Here is a 19,549-nt window from a genome sequence, read left to right on the forward strand (position 1 = left end):
CTTTCCACATTTCTAATTTGGTGACGTTCCTGCTTTTCCCCACCGGAATGCAGGTCACAGACAGAAACTAGCTCGAGCACAGAGGCAGATGAACTGTTTTACATTTAATCAATCAGCATCACAGTGTTCACATCACATACAACTTCGTAACACCAAGGTGTATGGGCACTGTTCCAAAGAAGGGGCCCCTCCAACATGTGTCCCTCTGCGTATGGGCCACCTGGGGGCGTCTGCAGTGCTCACTTGGCTTCCCGCTGGGTGGAGAGCTGTGGACTGTGGATCAGGGGCTCCTCTGTCCGGCGCAGGGATCCGGGCTCCTCTTGGGCCTTCCTGTGAACCGTATCACAGCCTGCCTGGGCAGCGGGATACGGTCAAGTGCAGACAAGCGCCATGTGCCACAGCTGGTTCGGGGGTGCCAAGGCCTGGCCCCGGCTCAAGTGCATGGGTCCCATTCCCTTCCAGCCAGAGGCACACGGAGCTGAGGGAACAGAGTGAGAAGCGGGCACGGGCCGCAGTGCAGGACACTGGTTACTGAGAGCGGTAGAACGGAGACAGAGGCCCAACACCATCAGGGGACGGAGACACCCGGACAGCAGCTAGCGCTGGGGCAGCTGGATGGACCAAGCCCTACCAGCCTGCTCCTCTCCAGTACCGTCTGCTGGGGGAGGGCAAGCGGGCGGCAGGCAGGCCCGGCAGGCCCTGCGGAGGGCTGTCCTTGGTCCCTTGCTCCCTCCTGGACTGGAGAGTGGCCACACAGAGCACGCAGGCCTGGGAAACGCAGGTGATCGCAAGCACGAACATCCCCACGCGGGCCAGCAGCACTCGGACTCCGGGGACAGGAGGAGACAGAAGCTGTGCCACCTGGGCCCAGAGGCCAAGAGAAGGACAAGAGAAGACAGAGTCAAAGGCAAAGGGAAGGAGGGGGCAGAGGTGTGGAGCGGGGCTGGAGGCTGGGCAGAAGCAGAGCTGCGGGGTCGAGTTTGGGGGCTTGGTTGGAAGGGATTACTGTGCCGCCCTCTGCCTCCCGCCCCAGCTGGGCCTTGCACTGGAACCAGAGCAGATTCGGAACACATTCTGGGTTCAGAACACCGGGGTCTGGAACCTGCTCTGTGACCTGCACAAGTCACCATGCTTCCTGGAAACTCATTTTTGTAATCCAGGAAACAAAATGATTTCTAGCTCAGTTGAGGTGCCGACCGAGTGGCAGTGCCCATAAGCTGCACTGTACAGATGTGCGCCCCTACTAGCCTACTAGGAAGGGGGCTCCCATCATAATTATTAGCCCCCAAGGCGCTAAAGGGAAGGCCTGGATCCCCAGACCCCGAGACCCTCAGAGGGCAGTGCCATCTGGGCTGGAGTCAGCACTGCCTTCATGGGAGAAGGGCGTTGCTTCTTCCCGCCCTGGTCCTCTGGACAGACAGGTGCCGGGCCCCAAATGTACTCACCGGGTCACTCACGCTCTGGGTCCGGCAGCTGCTCCAGGAGCAGGTCCTCCTTGCCACTGAACTGCACGAGAGAGGGGGTAAGAGGCCGCGGCTGGAGAACTCCCCTCTGTCCTTCCAACCCTGGCTGCTGCCCAGCAGAGAGGCCCCCCACCCTGGGCCGAGGGGGCTTCCGTTAAGACCTCCGAGGGGCCCGGGCTGTCCCTTCTGACCTCTCTAATGCAGTTCATTAAGAACCTGCAGTGCAAAGTCCTTCCCTTGTTTAGCTTTGGTGCAGAGAGAGGGAAATGGATGCAGCTCAGCGGCCAGACCCCGGGGGGGGGGGGCAGGCAGGGGAAGGCCACCCAGGAAGACCAACGGCTCCCAGAACGACACACTTGCCTCGATGTGGTACACTATGCGCCAGAAACTCGAGTCTGAGCCTCGGTATCTTCTTCCGGGGTAGAGCTGCCACATGGAAGGCAGAGGGCATGGGGCCAGCAGGCTGGGGCACATGGCCTCCCCCAGGGACACATCTTCCTGACGCATGAGGACCTGGAGGCTACTCTCCGTCTGAAGGCAAAGGAAGACCAGGGCACACCTTCAGGGCTCAGATCTGCAGCACACAACCCCCCCCCCCCCGAGTCCTTCCCACCCTCCCCCAGCCTGCCCAACATCTGAAACGCTGGGGGTCAGCCACCCAGCAACGCGTCCCCACTTAAGCCTTGCACGGCCCTCTCAGGGATGCTGGCGAGGCAGGATGACCGGCACTCACAGGTGTCTAGACACCCAGACAGGGCCACACTGGGTCCACTGCTTCCTGACAGACTTCAAGCTTGTTCTTACGCTTCCTTAGCTGTGGTTTGGTGCTGACGTCAGCTGCTTCGGGGTTTTCTTTGATTATTCTTTATTCTGTCCTACAGCCCCTTTTATTTTATTTTAGTTCATTTACTTATTCAACTTTTTTTTTTAAAGTACTCTCCATAACCAATGTGGGGCTTGAACTCACAACCCCAAGGTTTATTGATTTATTTAACTTTTTTTAAAGTGATCTCTACACCCAACGTGGGGCTTGAACCCATAACCCCAAGATCGAGTCGCATGCGCCACTGACGGAGCCAGCTAGGCACCCCCAAGGGGCCCCACTGGAACACAATCCGGTGAGAGACTACTTTTCCCCATCACCACCACCGCTCCTCTCCTGCAGCAAGCTAACGGGCCACTTTCCTGGTCACGTGCCCCGCATCAGCTCTCGGCACAGCAGCAAAGGGTGTACATCTAAAAATCCCATCTCTCACTCCACTGACACCCTCCAGGGGCTTCTCATGGCAGTCAGCAGGACTTCAATCTTGACCACGGTCCACAGCCCCACTAATACGGACTCCTGTCTCCCTCATCTCCCGTCTGTCCTTTGCCCTCCACCACAAAGCCACCAAGGTCTCCTCGCCTTTTGGGGACATGCCTCGTCCCCAGTAATCTCTTGCATCTGCGGTCCTCTGCCTGGGACATTCTCCCCTACATCTACGCAGGGCTCACACCCTTCTCAGAGATAGGTCTCTTGCACGAATATATGTTACAGGGACACATTTCAGCAAAATCCAACTCTGTGAGACACGCAGGAAGCATACCCATCTAAAAGGGAGATTCACAACGGTTTCAAACAAAGTGATGGGCAAAAGCACAACAGGCAAGTCCAAATTAATACTCTTGAGGGGTCTGGCCTACAGACCCCAGCCCACTCATTACTGCCTCTCATTCTGCACAACTTACCAGCAGCCTCAATTACTTTATCGCTTCCCCCCGCCCCCCGCCCCTGAGTATCAGCTCACCAGTAATAGGATTTTATCACATTCACTGCAAACTCTCATAGCCTAGAATCGTGCTAGGCATATAAACTAGGCCCTCATGCTGGTTCAATCAATGTTTTTTTCCGGAGTGGAAATTATTTTTTAAATTGTCCATCTATGAAATACAGTGGAATTGTTAAGAAAGAATTCGGATCATCCTGGGAGATGTAAGTGGAAATCGTCATTCTTGCCGCGTTCCTACATGGTTTTCTGTATCTTTCAGCCACTTTCGGTCTGCTTGTTCATCTTTTTTCTTATTGATTTAAGGTAACCTTTACATATGAAGAACACAGGTCCTTTCAATTACTTGGGGGCGAATGTGGCCCCACAGCCCCTAGGGGATTATGTTTCCTGCATAATTTCTGTTTAAGTGAAACACACAGCTGTGTGGTTCTGGTGTCATGTTTAGAAGATATTCGCCAATCAGAGATTTTTAACAAGTTATTCACGTTAATTCTCTCCAGATACCTGACTTTATAAAGTACATATTAAACTCGATGTTGAAAAGGACACAGTCGGATCCTTAGAAAGGAAATTCAACGCCAGCAAACATGGGGTGAAGAGCCCGGAACTCCGAGCCTGTGCCCCGCCAGCAGGACGCCTCCGGGCAGGTCTGCGGGCTGTCACCGTCCTCCCCGCTGTGAAACAGGGACACGGTCCCTGCCGGCAACTCCGCTGGCTGCTGGTCTAGGACCTACCCGTCCTCCTGGGGCCAACTCCATCTTGCTCTTAACCGGGCTGGTGCCCCAGCACCGCGTCCCCGGTGAGCCGTGCTCCCGCGAGGCCCAGCGGCGGCCCGACCCCCCGAAGTCCGCGGCAGGTCCCCGCACGTGGCGGCCGCGGACGCCCGCCCACGCCGCCCGCCCGGCCCGCCCCCGGGGCCGCCGTACCTCGATGGTAATGGGCAGCCAGGTGCGCCGGTTCTCGTCCACGTACACGGACCTCTCCCAGATCCACAGGTGGTCCGGGTGCAGGGCTGTGTGCGCCCTGAGGAACGGGAGCTCGCCCATGGCGCCCCGGGCCGCGCCGCCACCGCAGCTCCAGCTTCTAAAACCCAATCACTGGCGCGCGGGACGCCGGTCCGCGACGCTTTATAGCGGGACGCGCGCGGGCGCCCCCCGGCGGCGGGGCGGGAGGAGGGCGGGCGCGAGGCAGGACCGGATCAGCGGCCGGTCTTGCGCGCTGGGACCCGGGCAGCATCTAGGAGAGCAGCCCTGGCCCCATAGCCTCGTGGCTTTCTCCAGCCTGGCCCCCAGCCACCCAGCCGGCTCCCAGTCCCCGCTGCTGGGGAGGCACCCCTGCCTGTGGCCTTTGGCCTCTCCTCTGCCGGGAGGTGCCAGTGTCCTCCGCTCCCTGGGACGCCCAGACCCCACTCTCCGAGTCAGCCACTGTGTGTGGCTGGTCACGTCACACCCCAGACCAGAACACCAGGCCTCTGCTGGGAACTCACAGTCGATGCCAGGCAACCCAGAATCAGGACCCCCTCCACGTCTTCTGGGACCGGAAGAGAACCACGCGCGCCTGAACCAAGCCTGGCCTTTCCCAGATTCGGGGCATCACCTTCAGCCCGTGTGCATGGGGTGGGAGAATCAATTTCCTCGGCCAAGCGCAGCTCTTGGAGCCCCAGCACCCCCTACACACACACACACACACACACACACACACACACACACACATTTTCCACGGCTTTGATGATGGTGTGGTCATCTAATGGCTATTGTGAAACCCGGTGGTGAAGAAACATGGGTTTTTCCTTTTATAGGCTTTGAATTCATTGATGAGCACATCCTTCAAAATGAATGCTTGAAACAATCCCTTCTCTCCATCCCAAGATCAATGGGATTGCGAAGTCCCTGGATTATATGATCAAACTCACTCTCTGTAAGTGACAGCAAATAAGGAAAACAATTTCACTTCATTTTGGAGTACACCACATGCCCATTAAGGCAATTAAGAAAATAAAGTACAATGAGAAACATGTACACCGAGCTCCCGCCTCATTGCTCAAACATCACCATGGGCAGCCGCTTGGGGCTTCACCTTCCAGCTTTTTCCTGTCTCTCCGACCAGGCTCTAAGAAAATACCTGGTGATCTTTTGCCAGATCACAAAAGAGAAAATGAGCTTAACCCGGATCCCCTGACAGCAGAGGACTGTAGTTGCTTCTCTGCCTATCCATACCACCAAATTCCCAAGAAAGTGCTGAGGTGGCCTACAGTAATACAGATATAATGGGATTTACCAGGAACACAAAATAGAAGACAAAAGCCAAGCTGAGTCAGGAGTGGAGGAGGCAGATGTGAGCCCAGCCAACCTCCTTCCCAGGGCAGCCCCTGGTGATGGTAATATTTAATTTTCAGACTTGTGGCATTCAGGCTGATTTCCCTGTGGATGGTTCTTAATTCCAGACCCAGATAGCCACTGGGAGCAAGATAATATGGTAATATATCTGCTGGGGAAGTCTCAGCCCAGCCCTGAGCTTTGAGGTCAAAAATGATGACAGATCCAGCTTAAACAGTGTGATAAGGGAAGGAGACACCTGTGAGCCAGTGTGGCCACTGACCCAGTCACATCAATGGTTCCAGGACCCAGAATGCTGCTGAAATGTCAATTTCATTTCTGCTCCTTCTGCTTTTCGAAGAGGCCACAAAAGGAACAAATAATGCAGCAAGATTCAGACTCCCTCAGCTGGGTATGCTTCTGAATGTTCTGGGAATATGTATGATCCTTACACTGCTGACCCCCGTTCAAACAACAATACATGCCTTCTGCATCTCACGAGGGTTTCTTAATATTAAGCAAGAATGTACGTTATTCTTGTGTAGTATTGAGAAAATCATTTGAGAAGGGGTTTCAAAGCATGAAAGTGGCATAAGATGATTGAGGAAATCATGGGGCAACTTCTGGGGGACACTTGAGCCTTCTTTATGGAAATCCCATCAAAAAGGAAGAGCTCCTGTGTGGTCTCAGGGACAGGTTAGCCTCTCCAGCGTGTTACCTGCCCCATCTTCGGGCTTGAAGGTCAGTAGGCCTACCTTTGGACAACTTTCTGACTCCTTTATTTGTCTACAAGTTCTCCAAGGATAACCAAGTGGTATTTCATTTAAAAAGTAACATAAAGCACTTCTTTTGCTTTTTTTTTTTTTTTTAAATATAGAATCCTTAACTGATGCTTTCATGTTCTGGCTTTGGATCCAGTTTCGACTCTGCCTCTATCATCCGTGAACATGGCAAATCCTTTGCTATCTTGGCCTCATTGGCCCACTTGTGTAATGAATGGGCTCCATTATGTGCCCTCGAAGCCTATTCTAACTCAACAGTCCCTGATCCTCTGATAAAGTTGTCTAGGGGGAGGATAAGAATGATTTGGGGCAGAGTGGTTCTGGATACGAAAGCCCACAGTGGAATATGTTTTTCAGGAGTGAGGAGGCCATCTTCTTGGTTGGGTCCCAAGGAAGAGCCTTGGGGGTGAGTCATGACCATTAGCAGGGTCTAGAGCCTATAGGAATTCTTTAATTTTTTTGAGGCAACACCTTACTGTTTTCTACAGTGGATGCACCAGGTTGCTTTCCCATCAATAGTACACAAACACTTTTTTTTTCTCCACATGCTTGCCAAAACTTGTTATTTCTTGTGTTTTTGACTTAAGCCATTCTGTCAGGTATGAGGTGCTATCTCATTGTTTTGATTTGGATTTCCCTGACGGTGAATGATGATGAACATATTTTCTTGTGTCGGTTGGCCATTGGGATGTCTTTTTTGGAGGAACATTTGTCCATGTCTTCTGCCCATATTTTAATTGGATTATTTGTTTTTTCTTTTTTTTTTTTTAATGTGTGTTGAGTTGTATCGGTCCTTTATGTATTTTGGATACCAACCTTTTATCGGATATGTCACTTGTAAATGTCTTCTCCCATTAGTAGGTTGTCTTTTGGTTTTGTTGACTGTTTCCTATGCTGTGCTAACTTTTAATTTTGATGTAGTCCCAATAGTTTATTTTCATTTTTGTTTCCCTTGTCTCAGGAGGCATACCTAGAAAATGTTGCAGTGGCCAATATCAGAGAGATTACTGCCTACGCTCTCTTTTAGGATTTTTATGGTTTCAGGTCTTACATTCAGGTCTTCAACCCTAGTTTATTTTTGTAGATAGTGTGAGAAAGTGATCTAGTTTTTTTTTCTTTTGTTTGCACATAGCTGTTCAGTTTTCCTGACATCTTTTGTTGAAGAGACTTTTTCCCATAGGATAGTCTTGCCTCCTTTATAGAAGATTAATTGATCATAAAATTGTGAGCTTATTTCTGGTTTTCCTAATCTGTTCTATTGATCTATGTGTCTACTTTTGTGGTTATACTGTACTGTTTTGATTAATAAAGGTTTGTAGTATATCTTGAAATCTGGGATTGTGGTACTTCCAGTTTTCTTCTTTTTTAAGATTCCTTTGGCTATTTGGGGTCTTTTGTGGTTCCATACAAATCTTAGGATTGTTTGTTCTAGTTCTTTGAAAAGTACTGTTGGCATTTTGATAGGGATTGCATTAAATGTATAGATTGCTTTGGGTAGCATGGGTATTTTTTTTTAAAGATTTTATTTATTTATTTGACAAACAGAGATCACAAGTAGACAGAGAGGCAGACAGAGAGAGAGGGAAGCAGGCTTCCTGCAGAGCAGAGAGCCCGATGCGGGGCTTGATCCCACGACCCTGGGATCATGACCTGAGCCGAAAGCAGAGGCTTTAATCCACTGAGCCACCCAGGTGCCCTGAATGATATTTGTTAAATATTAAATTTATTAAATATTAAATAAAAAATATTTGTTCTTCCAGTACATGAGTGTAGAGTATGTTTCTGTTTGTGTCTTCTTCAGTTTCTTTCATCAATCTTTTATAGTTTTCAGAGTAGGGATTTTTTACCTCCTTGGTTAAATTTATTTCTAGGTATTTTATTATTTTTAGTGCAATAGTAAATGGGTCTTTTTTCTTAATTTCTCTTTTTGCTACTTCATTATTGGTGTATAAAAATGCAATGGATTTCTGTATATTGATTTTGTATCCTGTGATCTTACTGAATTAATTTATCAGTTCTAGTAGTTTTTTTTTTTTTTTTGGTGGAATCTTTAGGGTTTTCTATATATAGTCTCATGCCATCTGCAAATAAAGTTTTACATCATCCTTACTAATTTGGATGCCTTTTATTTCTTTTTGTTGTCTGATTGCTGTGGCTAGACTTCCAGTACTGTGTTGAATCAAAGTGGTGACAGTGGACATCATGGTATTATTCCTGACCTTAGGGGAAAAGCTCTTTTTTCACCATTGAATGTTAGCTATGGGTTTTTCATACAGGCCTTTATTATGGTGAGGTTTGTTCCTTCTAAACATACTTTGTTGAGGGTTTTTATCATGATTGTTGTACTTTGTTGTACGTTGTCAAATGCTTTTTCTGCATCTATTGAAATGATCATATAGTTCTTACCTTTATCTTGTTGATGTGATGTATCATGTTAATTGATTTGCCAATATTGAACCACTTGCACCCCAAGAATAAATCCCATTTGATCGTGGTAAATGAATGTTTTAAATGTATGGTTGGATTTAGTTTGCTAATATCAATTTTAGGATATTTTAAAAAGGATTCTGTCAATATCATGTGGAACTTACTGTTACATATAAAGTATACAAATATCATTATACTATATTCTAATATGCATATTTTACATACTACGGCATAATCTAGTTGTATGTTAATTTTTCCAAATATTTAGCCAATTTCCCAAACATTATTGAATAATTTTTCCTTTGACACAGGATTTCTGACACTACCAACATTGAATACCAAGTCCCATGTAGATAGGGGTCTGATTCTGGGCTCTCTTCTGTTCCATTAGTCTGTTACTATGGTAAAACACACTTAAAAGAGTTATGAATTTGAACCTGAAATACTTGGTGGAATAGGTCCTCCCTCTTTGTTCTTTTTCAAAATTGTACTTTTGCATCTCTGAATTTTTTCTCACTATTTTTGGGATTTTTATTGGCATTTTATTGAATTTGTATGATTGAGGAAAACCTCTGTTGTTCTTTAATAACATTTTATAATATCCCTCATAAAATGCTACGTATTTTGTTGATCTTCTAGATATTTTATACCCTTGTTGCTTTTGTGAATGGTATGTTTTAATGCTACTTTCTGGTGTAAAATTTTGGTGTTGACTTTGTAGCATCCTTGCTAAACTCTCGTATTAGTTTTAATGGTTGGTTTATCTGCAAATCATAGTTTTTTTTTTTTCCACCCCTCCTTTCCAATCTTTATGCTTTCCTATATCTGTCTATCCGACCTCCTTATTTCTCTGCCTCTAATTCTTTCTGTCTCATTAACTTTTAGTGTTTGTTAAAACATGTTAAATAACAGGGTTGGGTGATGGCAAGCATTCCTTTCTTGTTCCAGTCTTTAACAAAATTCTTCTAAAGTTTAACCAGTCAGCAGAAGGTTAGATGGAAGTTTTGGTAGATAAGCTTTATCCGTTAGAAAATGTCCTACCATTCTTCACTCTTAAGCTCTTTACCATGTATGTTGAATGGTGTTGGGTGTATTTTCTACTGAAATGATCTACACCTGTGTTGAAGCACATTCTGTAGGTTGCCTATCCAGCACTCAGCTCCCTCTTCTTCCTTGCTGCAGAACCCTTACTTTTGCAAGCCTCTACCTCTAACCTCCTTATACAGCTGAGAAAAAGGATGACCCAGCTGATGGATAAAGCCTGATTTCTCTGAAGCAGTGCTTGATTTGGGGTGGCCACATGCTTCAGTTCTGGTACATGAGAACTCCATTGGTTTGTTGGGTTTTATTTTGTTTTGTTTTATAGCTCAAAAGTTCTCAGCCATCATCTCTTCAAATATTATCTTTTATTCTCTTTATTTATTTATTTTTTTTTGCTTTTTGTTTTGTTTTGTTTTGTTTCATTTTCCAAACTGAAGGAGAAAGAGTAATGCAGCATGCTTGCAAGGCAGTACCATCTAAAAGAGGTAGGCATAACGAAATGGGAATTCCTACACCCAGAGATGGTTACGGCTAGTGGGAGGGGAGAGTGGAAATGGGTTAGTGCCATTCATGAAATGATTAGCCAGAATTTTACAGCATGAGCTTTTGTTTTAGCTGACCTGAATGAAGAGCTCCCTACAACCCTTCCATATCCATGCCCCTGGTTAAAGGGAAAATGATATCTAACCTCTGGGAGAATGGTAATCAAAATAGGAGCTGGGGCAGCACCCTGGAGGGATAGCAGTTGAGGGAGAAACAGGGAGTCCATAAATAAGCAGAGAGCTCTTACCCACTGAACACCCAGCCAAACTTCTTATCCCTGGAAGGGAGAAGAAATATGCCCCATAGAAGTTCTGTCCATCTCCAGATAGATTCCAAACCCAGGACAGCTGCAACTCTTATAAGGGAGCACCACTTCCTAGATGAACTCACAGAAAGGAATCACAGGAGGGTGGAAGAATACATACAGCAATAAAAAGAGGCAACAAACTGGAGAACTTACACCTGAGGAAATAGAGCCATCAAAGCCATCAGAACAGGTATTTAAAACAAGCATACTCCCACAGAAAGTAAGATAATGTTTTATGGCAGTGATACAAGCATAAGTGGTTATTTTTAAAAAATCATCTCCTGGGGATGCAGTACTGTAGGGAGACAAGTACAGTCTCTGAAATCAGGTTGCCTAGATCTACCAGCCGTTTTTCAGGTCTGTAACCTTGGGCAAGTCACTCGCCTTCTCTGTGCTGTGAGTTTGTAAGATGGGGATAATAATATCCCATCTATTCCATAGGGTTTTCACAGGGACTAAATAGCCAATATTTGTCAAGTGTTTAGAATCACACCTGACATACAGTTAAGTACTCAATTAACGTTTGTTCTTACTATCTTGGAAACAAAAATAATGCAACTTTGAAACAAAAGACTCAGTAGATGTGTTGAATAGCCTGGAAGCCCGGAGGTTACCTGGGACTCTTCCTAAATGTGCCAGAGTGTGAAGTTAAGAGACGTGGGGGTAAGTGTACACTTACCATGACCTACCTCAGAAGAATTTCAGCAGCAGAGAAAAGAGAATAAAAGGGAGGGAATATTTGAATGAATAACTGAGAAATTCCCAGAGCTAAAGAAGATTGGTGTTATCAGAATAGAATAAATAAGGGGAGAGATAGCTAAACACACCATAATAAAATCTCAAGGATAAAAGTTTTAAAAATTCTGTCAACAAGAAAAAAGATCAGAGAATTCAATGCACACAGATTTCTCACCGACTATAATACAAGTGTCTCTATAATGAACTAGAATTATATACCCAGCTAAACTATCATTCAGATGTGAAGACGAAATGTGAGCTGCCCTCCCTCCCCAGACCCTATCTGGCACATAGAGTCAGCTCTTTAGTAAGAAGGGAAAAACTCTAGAAGAAATATAGGAGATAAAATCCACAATGGAAGATCACCAACAGCAATGACAACGATATTGTCTAAAAGTAGTTCAACAGTTTTTTTCTTAAAATATGGAAATAAAATTCTAGACATCAACATGGAGTAGAAATGGGGTCAAAAGAATAAAGCAATGTAAGTAAATCCCAAGGTTCTTTTCTTTTCTTTTTTCTTATATTTTTTTAATTCTTTTAAAAGAATTAATTTATCTCTACCCCCAACAAGGGGTTCAAGCTTACAACCCTGAGATCAAGAGGCGCACACTCCATGGACTGAGCCAGCCAGGCAGCCACCCCCACCCCAACAAGTATCTTTTCTTTAAGGGGAGAATAAATAAACTGATTAACTTTAAATGTTATGGGGAAAAAAATGCCTTTAGATGTAAGTTTAGGGCAACCAATAGAATGTTAAAAACAGGATGTAAATAACTACCTGGATAGATAAGATGAAGTTTTTGGATCAATAAGATGGTCTGAGTAATATTTCAGCTGAAAACAATGAAAACTCTACATAAAACATGTCTCTAAGATCTTTTTAAATGCATCACTGAACTGACAAGAAAGTAATAAATCCGAGGCCAAAGCAAGTGAAAGCAGAAACCCAAAGAGGTAACGGACCAGCCAAGCAGCATACACCTTGGGGACCTGTGCTGAAGCCTGGTGACCCTGGGCTTCCAGTTTACTTCTGGACATTTCTTAGGTAGCAGTACACTTCATAAATGTTTATTTACTGTTACATCTTACATGTTTTTCTCCTGCCTGGTTTCACTTCTTGATGAAGTGATTCCTCAAAGAACACTTTTATGGAGGACTCCGTATGGTAAATTTCCACAGATGTGCTGTCCAATACGGAGCCACTATTCACATGTGGTTACTGAACATTAGAATTGTGGCTCGTCTACACTGAGAAGTGCTGTGATATAAAGTACGCACTGGATTTCAAAGACTCAATACAGGCGTGCACGCGCGCGCTCGCGCGCACACACGCACACACACACACAGAATGCACTGTTACCCCTGCCCCCAAATATGCCAGCTTCCTTCATTGCACTTTGCAAATGTTTGCTCTTAATCTTTGTCAACACAGAGTCATAGATTTCCTAGGACTCTGTATGTGTGATATGCAAGCAGATGGGCTCTGAGTAGGGTCTGGGAGTCTTTTTTAAGAGCAGAAACGTGAGCTGTCATCTGTAGACATTATGTTATCCCCAAACTGCACAGAATGTGTTTTTCTGACTCTCCAGAGACTCTCCAGAGTCTCTCTCAATTCTGGAAACTGAGGCTGCTCAAGGGAGCTCTGGGCAGGGGGCATGTCACAGGCACTCTCCATAAAAAACGACGTTAGTTTTACATTTAATAAAGAAGGTGTGATCAGGATAAGTAGAGGGGAACTTGGGTACTAACCACAGCTTGACTGCCTCATGAATAGCACAGGTTTTATTCCCATCTACCTTTTTATTTTTTGTTTTTATTCTATTTTTTCATTCGCTGTGCTTCCACTCAATCAAACATTCCACTCACGGTGAATAAAGAAAAAAACAAACTAAAAATGTCCTTCAATGAATCAAAACACCATTTGGTCAAATTAGGAAAACTTTTTCCCAGTCAGAAGAGAGTGATCCATCAGATCAGCTCTTTCTCTTATTAATTCAGAGAAAGTAGCCCAGAGAGTCACCTGGAAGGAACATCAGGGACCACTGGAGCTTATTTGACTCCCCTCAGGATCCGGGATGAATGCCGGAAGGAGTAAGTGTGGGTCTGGGTTGGTGTGTTGGTTAATTTTATGTGTCAGCTTGACTGGGACAAGGGATGCCCAGAGAGCTATTTAAGTACTATTTCTGTGTCTTGAGGATGTTTCTTGAAGAGATCAGCATTTGGATAGGTGAGATGCATAAAGAAGTTGGTCCTCCCCCATGTGGGTGGGCATCATTTAATCTGTTGAGAACCTGAATAGAATAAAAAGGTAGAGGAAGGTTGAATCTGCTCTCTGCCTGACTGCTTGGGCTGAGACACTGGTCTTCTGCTCTCAGGTCTTCAGACCTGGACTAGAATCTACACCATTGGCTCTGTGGCTCTTAAGCCTTTAAACTATGTCACTGTCTTTCCTGGGTCTCTGTTAGGGCCAATTTAATGTTAAAACCTATTTAACTATTAGGGCCTGCTTAACCAGAGCAACTCCATATTATTGCCTAGGTAGCCATATTGTTGTTTACATCCACGGACTTCATTCTGGGAATAAACGCCCCGGTAGTTCCTGGTATTGGTTCTGGGTATCGATTCTGGGAGTAAACGCCCTAACCATAGAAGCCCCGTACCTTGGGTCCGTGGTTATGCCCTATAAAACCAGCCTGTGAGATTGGGACGGGGTCACTCTCTTTGGAGGCGGCCCTAGCCGGTCAGTCTGACTTCTAATGCTTGGCATAGGATAAAGCTTTGCATAACTTTCACTTTGTCTCAGTCTCGTTCCTTTGATAACGGACCCCAATAGTCTCCAGCTTGCAAACTGTAGCTTATGGGATTTCTTAGCACCATAATTGTGTGAGCCAATTCCTCAGAATAAATCTCTATCTCTTTCTATTTATGTCTCAATGTCTCTATGTCTCTATCTATCATCTATCTATCTGTCTGTCTATCTATCATCTCCTATTGGTCTGTCTCTCTAAGAACACTGACTAGCATCGATGTCACGTGGTGGGGTGGGACCAGGGGTTCAACACTCAAGTGCACTTGGGCAGGAGGCATGCGGGGATCTGGAAAGGTAGACCTGCAAGGAAGGAAGCCGAGACTAAGCCAGATGTTTCCTGTAGGTGAGGCCACCAGGTGGCGCACTGAACAGATGCAGTGAAATGGAGCTGAGACCAGCCAAGATTACACTAGAGTTATCAACATGGATTTTAAGCACATTATTATTAAAGGGTGTAACTGCAGAGAGGACTTCCTGGAAGGTTCATTAGCTTTGGCAAAGTGGAACAAAAATAGCCACACTATTTATTTGCATTGCTGAGAAATGAGCTGGAGATTGCAACCTGAAATTCGAAGCTAGGCGTTAGGGTCCTGGAATTGTCAGCAAAGTTGTGTTTCTATGGAAATACAGGACTTTCTTTAAGAGAGAGGAGAAAGGAGTTGGGGGAAATTGGAAGGGGAGGTGAACCATGAGAGACTATGGACTCTAAAAAGCAATCTGAGGGGTTTGAAGTGGCGGGGTGGTGGGAGGTTGGGGTACCAGGTGGTGGGTATTACAGAGGGCACGGATTGCATGGAGCATTGGGTGTGGTGCAAAAATAATGAATACTGTTATGCTGAAAAAAAATAAAAAATAAATTTTAAAAAAAAGAGAGAGAGTGTCCAAAGTTCTAAAAATTACCAATTATGTGTTCTATTTTCTTTGGTAGCTAATGTTTTTCCCTCTCCTTTATGACCACTTAGAAATATCATTTTGGTGGGTGGGGTGGGTGTGAAGTATCTCCCTCCAGAGTACGACGTGTCCTTGAGTTTGTAAAGGAAGTAAATATAAGCAAACCTTCTCTTACTGACTTTCTTAGATTAAGCTATTGACTTTATTATGATTTGGAAATGTTCACAAGGAATCTTGTACCCAGGCTGGTCTCCCTTAATAGTTAAAGACTATACTCACCCCTCCCCCACCCTGTGCCGTTTTAATTCTGTTTACTTTCCAAGCATTTATTTGCTTTCTCTTTTCTTCTTGTGAGTCACAACTTTCTAATGGTTCCTATGTATCTGAATTTTTCTAATCTTTCATCAAATTTTGCATAGTGTTATTTGGATAAGGATGACAAAGGCTGTGTAATAGCCATTTGTCTTAAAGCTTTGTGGCCTCACTAAGATCTTTTTCATTTCCTGGTTGCTGCTTGTGCCAAAAAGTTGACCACTGGATCATCTGGGTCTTACTGTATTTTGTTAAAACAAAGCAAATCAGTTGTTGCAATAACCTTTGGAGACTAGAATGTATTCCAGGAATATCAAGTCAAAGGGTTACTGTTTTTCCCTTGTTCTAATTTACAACCCTCTGCTGTTGGTTTTATCTCTTCTAGTGCTGCTAGAGAAAGTCATAGCGTCTTTCTGATTTAATACATTCATCATGTCTGCCCAACACTCAGCTGTCTTGCCAGCTTATTCTATTACTCATCCTGAAGACTTCAGACTTATTCTTTTCTTTAACTCCCCACTTGAATGTAAGCTCCATAAGGACAGGGACTTTATCTTGTTTCCTTGTATTCTGAGCACTTAGGATTGAAATCTGCAAAATATTACAGAAAGAAATAGAAGGAAACCTAAATAAATGGAATGACAGTGTATATCACGGCTCAGAACACCCAGTATCTTGAAGATGTCATTAAAAGCAAATCCAATCAAGATCCCAACGAGTTTTGTCGGGGCTTGGCAGAAATTGACAAACTGATTTTAAAATTCACGTGGCACCAGAAAGACCAAGAGCAGCCAAGGCCATCTTGAAGAAGGACAAAGCAAGAGGACTACCCAATAGAAAGCTGTGATCATTAAGACAATGTGGTAGACTCAAGGGTAGAAAAACTCAATGATGGGATAGCATAGAGAGTCCAAAAACCGATCCACAAACAGGATACTGCAGGCAATGGGGGTAGAATGCTCTTCTCAGCCAGTGGTGCTGCATGAAGCAGAGACACACATGAGCCAATACGCATTTCATATGATATACAAAAATATTTCCAAATGGATTGCAGATTTAAATGAGAAAGTAGGGACACCTGGCTGGTTTAGTCAGTAGAACATGCAGCTCTCCATCTCAGGGCCATGAGTTTGAACCTCAACTTGGGTGCAGAAATCACCTAAATAAATAAATATCTTTTTAAAAAATGAGAAAAGTAAAAACAATTAAAGCTTTTAAAGGAAAATCAAACAACATCTTTAAGATCCTGAACTAGGCAGGTTTCTTAAGTAGAATATAATATCACTAGTCATAAAGGAAACAGTAATAAATCTGGACTATATTAAAATTAAAGAAGTCTATCATGTTGCACTATTAAAAGAAGGGAAGCGCAACTCAAAAAGCGGGAATAGATACTTTCAGTACAGCATCTGTAAAAGGACTCTAACACAGCATATACAAAGAAATTCTACACATCAATATGGAAGAGAAACAACCCAATAGATGAATGGGTAAAACATTTGAACGGGGACTTCACTGAAGAATAGTAATCCAAATGGCCAATAGGTGTACGAGAATAAGCTTGCCTTCGTGAGTCATTAAGGGATCGCAAATCAAAACCAATATGAGACATCACTATATGCTTATCAGAATGGATAAAAGGAAAAAAAGACAGAAAATACTATGTGCTGGTAAGATTGTGAACAACTGGATCTTTCTACCCTGTTGGGACAATAGTACATTCATTCACTTGGGAAAGCTATTTGGTAATTCTACCAACACTGAAAACATGGAACCCCATCACCCAACAATTCCATTCTGAGGCACAGACTCAACAGATGTGTGTACAGATGTCCACCAGAAGATGGGTGCTGGAAAGCTCACTGCAGCACTGTCCCAAACAGGCTCAGGGCATAAACTATTCAAACACCCACCCACGGTTGAATGGTTTTCATTCCACTGCGGTGTATTTACACAATGGAACACAACTTAGCAATGACAATGACAATGAAAAAACTTCAGTAACACACAATAGAATGGTTGAATCTCACAAATGTAAGGCGGGGGTGGGGGGAAATTCAGCTATGGATGAACTCACAGACCCCATGTGGGCAAAAGAAGTCAGACTCAAGGGCTGCCTGGGTGGCTCAGTTGGTTAAGCGACTGCCTTCGGCTCGGGTCATGATCCCGGGGTCCTGGGATTGAGCCCCACATTGGGCTCCCTGCTCAGTGGGAGCCTGCTCCTCCCTTTTGCTCTGCAGCTCTGCCTGCTTGTGCTCTCTCAGTCTCTCTGTCAAATAAATAAATAAAATCTTAAAAAAAAAAAAAGAAGTCAGACTGGAAAGAGTACATATTCCATGACTCCATTTATAATTGCATTTGTGAAAGGTACAAAAAGAGGCAAAGCCAATCTACAGTGTTAGAAACCAGGAGAGTGTTTACCCTCGGTGGGGAGGAGTAGTGGTTGGAAGGGAGCACTTGGGGAGATCCTAGGGGTCTGGTCACGTTCTCCTTTTCGAGGTGAGTGCTATTTGCACAGCAGTATTCAGTTTGTTTGCGATCAACATGCTCCATATTCCTGATACTTGCATTTTGCTCTATGTATATTTGAGTGAGAATGTTCTAGGGTACAATTGAGTGACCCATCAAGTGTTCAGTCATAAGGAAAGGAAAGAGAGGTTAATGAAATGTTGACAAGAGCCAAAGGATTGCCACAGGCTTAGCTGCTGTAGGAACTTGGAAGTAGGAGTAATCCCTGGGAGCTTCCTGGAGGAAGGGGTGCTGGAGCAGCCTCAAATAACAGACAGGCTTTGGATGAAAAAGAATAGGTTCTTTGGCTCCAGACAGGAAATAACCTTTGGAAAAGCAGGTCAATAGTTATTAGCCTATTCTTTCGACCCAGAGAAGTCTTTCTGACCAAGACCAGAAAGACTTCTGACCAGTCTTGCTCAGAAAGACTTAGTCTTTCTAATTCTTTTTTTTTTTTTTTAAGATTTTATTTCTTATTTGAGAGAGAGAGAATGAGTGGGGGAGGGGGTCAAGGAGAGGGAGAGGCAGACTCCCCACTGAGCAGGGAGCCCATCCCAGGATCCTGGGATCACAACCTGAGCCAAAGGCACATGCTTAACATGCTGAGCCACTAGGGTGCCTCCCAGCCTCGCATAATTCTTGAAGGAAAAGATTAAAGGGAATTTTAGCATGGAGTAGCCAGTAAGGAGAAAGGCAGACACAACTATAAGATCCTAGTAAAATAACTTTGCTTCTCTGAGTCTCAGTTTCTTCATTTGTAAAAGGGAAAAAATAATGCCCCTTAGAGGATTGTGGGAGTTGAATATGATGGTTGGCATTAAAAAGAAAAAGATTAGTTAAAAAAAAACAAAAGATGAGCTAGCATTTCTTAGCCCCTAAATAGTCTATTAAATTTTGGGTTTCTGGACCTTGCCTCCTGGATGCTCCCCAAGCATCTGAGGGTGACAATGATAATATATGAATAGCAGACTCCAGCCTTCCTGTCCCCCAGGTTGGAACTGCTGTCATCAGCACAGAGGCTGAGGGACCGGTGCCGGGATGATTCACAGACAGGGCTGGACTGGGTCTGCGCTCGTTATGCAGTTTATGAATTTAATTCCCTTTGGCTGCTCCATGCTCTGCCTGGAGATGGAGCAGCTCTTTTATTTGAGGACAAGAAGCCAGCTCACAGTGGGTTCTCAAGTCCCCCGGTGGCAAATGTGCTGGGTTGGTCAGCCTCTCTGACCCCCTGGAATCCCTGAGGTACAATGTCCTATGAGCGCAGGACTCCCGGGAAACGACAGTTTGGAGGCAAACTCAAATGTCCATTGCCAAGTCTGTGGCTTCTGGGGATTTTATCACCTCCTGCCTGGGCCTCTTGGGGCAGCCTCCTGAATTGTCCCCCTGCCTCCAGACTCTCGCCATCATGCCCACAGTCAAGGTGAGGGAAGGCTCAAGCTGCAGAGTGGGCTAGACGCCCTTCTCGGCTCTGGCCTTGCTGAGTGCTGGAGACCCCCGGGGGGACCACTGAGATGGCTGCTGTGTGGCAGGCCAACGACGATGGCTGCACGGCACAGGCAGCTGTGTGGGGACAGAGGACTGTTGTCTGAAAAGGTATGAAGGAGGTAGAGTCGACGGGAAGTAAGGTGGAAGCGACCGGAA

At 45.2% G+C, this 19,549-nt stretch overlaps 1 protein-coding gene across 1 annotated transcript; it reads right to left on the minus strand.

Moving 5' to 3' along the window:
- Positions 1-1,658: 1,658 nt before the first annotated feature.
- TCL1A (TCL1 family AKT coactivator A) lies at positions 1,659-4,311 on the minus strand. The gene is made up of 3 exons (XM_045074614.1): positions 4,159-4,311; positions 1,820-1,994; positions 1,659-1,708 (listed from the first exon to the last, which is right to left on the minus strand). The coding sequence occupies exons 1-3, from the start codon at positions 4,276-4,278 to the stop codon at positions 1,659-1,661; spliced, it is 345 nt and encodes a 114-aa protein (XP_044930549.1). The 5' UTR covers positions 4,279-4,311.
- Positions 4,312-19,549: the final 15,238 nt, after the last annotated feature.

This window comes from Mustela putorius, unplaced genomic scaffold (genome assembly GCF_011764305.1).
Source record: "Mustela putorius furo isolate JIRA1106 unplaced genomic scaffold, ASM1176430v1.1 tig00000129_pilon_pilon_pilon, whole genome shotgun sequence".
Taxonomy (NCBI): domain Eukaryota; kingdom Metazoa; phylum Chordata; class Mammalia; order Carnivora; family Mustelidae; genus Mustela; species Mustela putorius.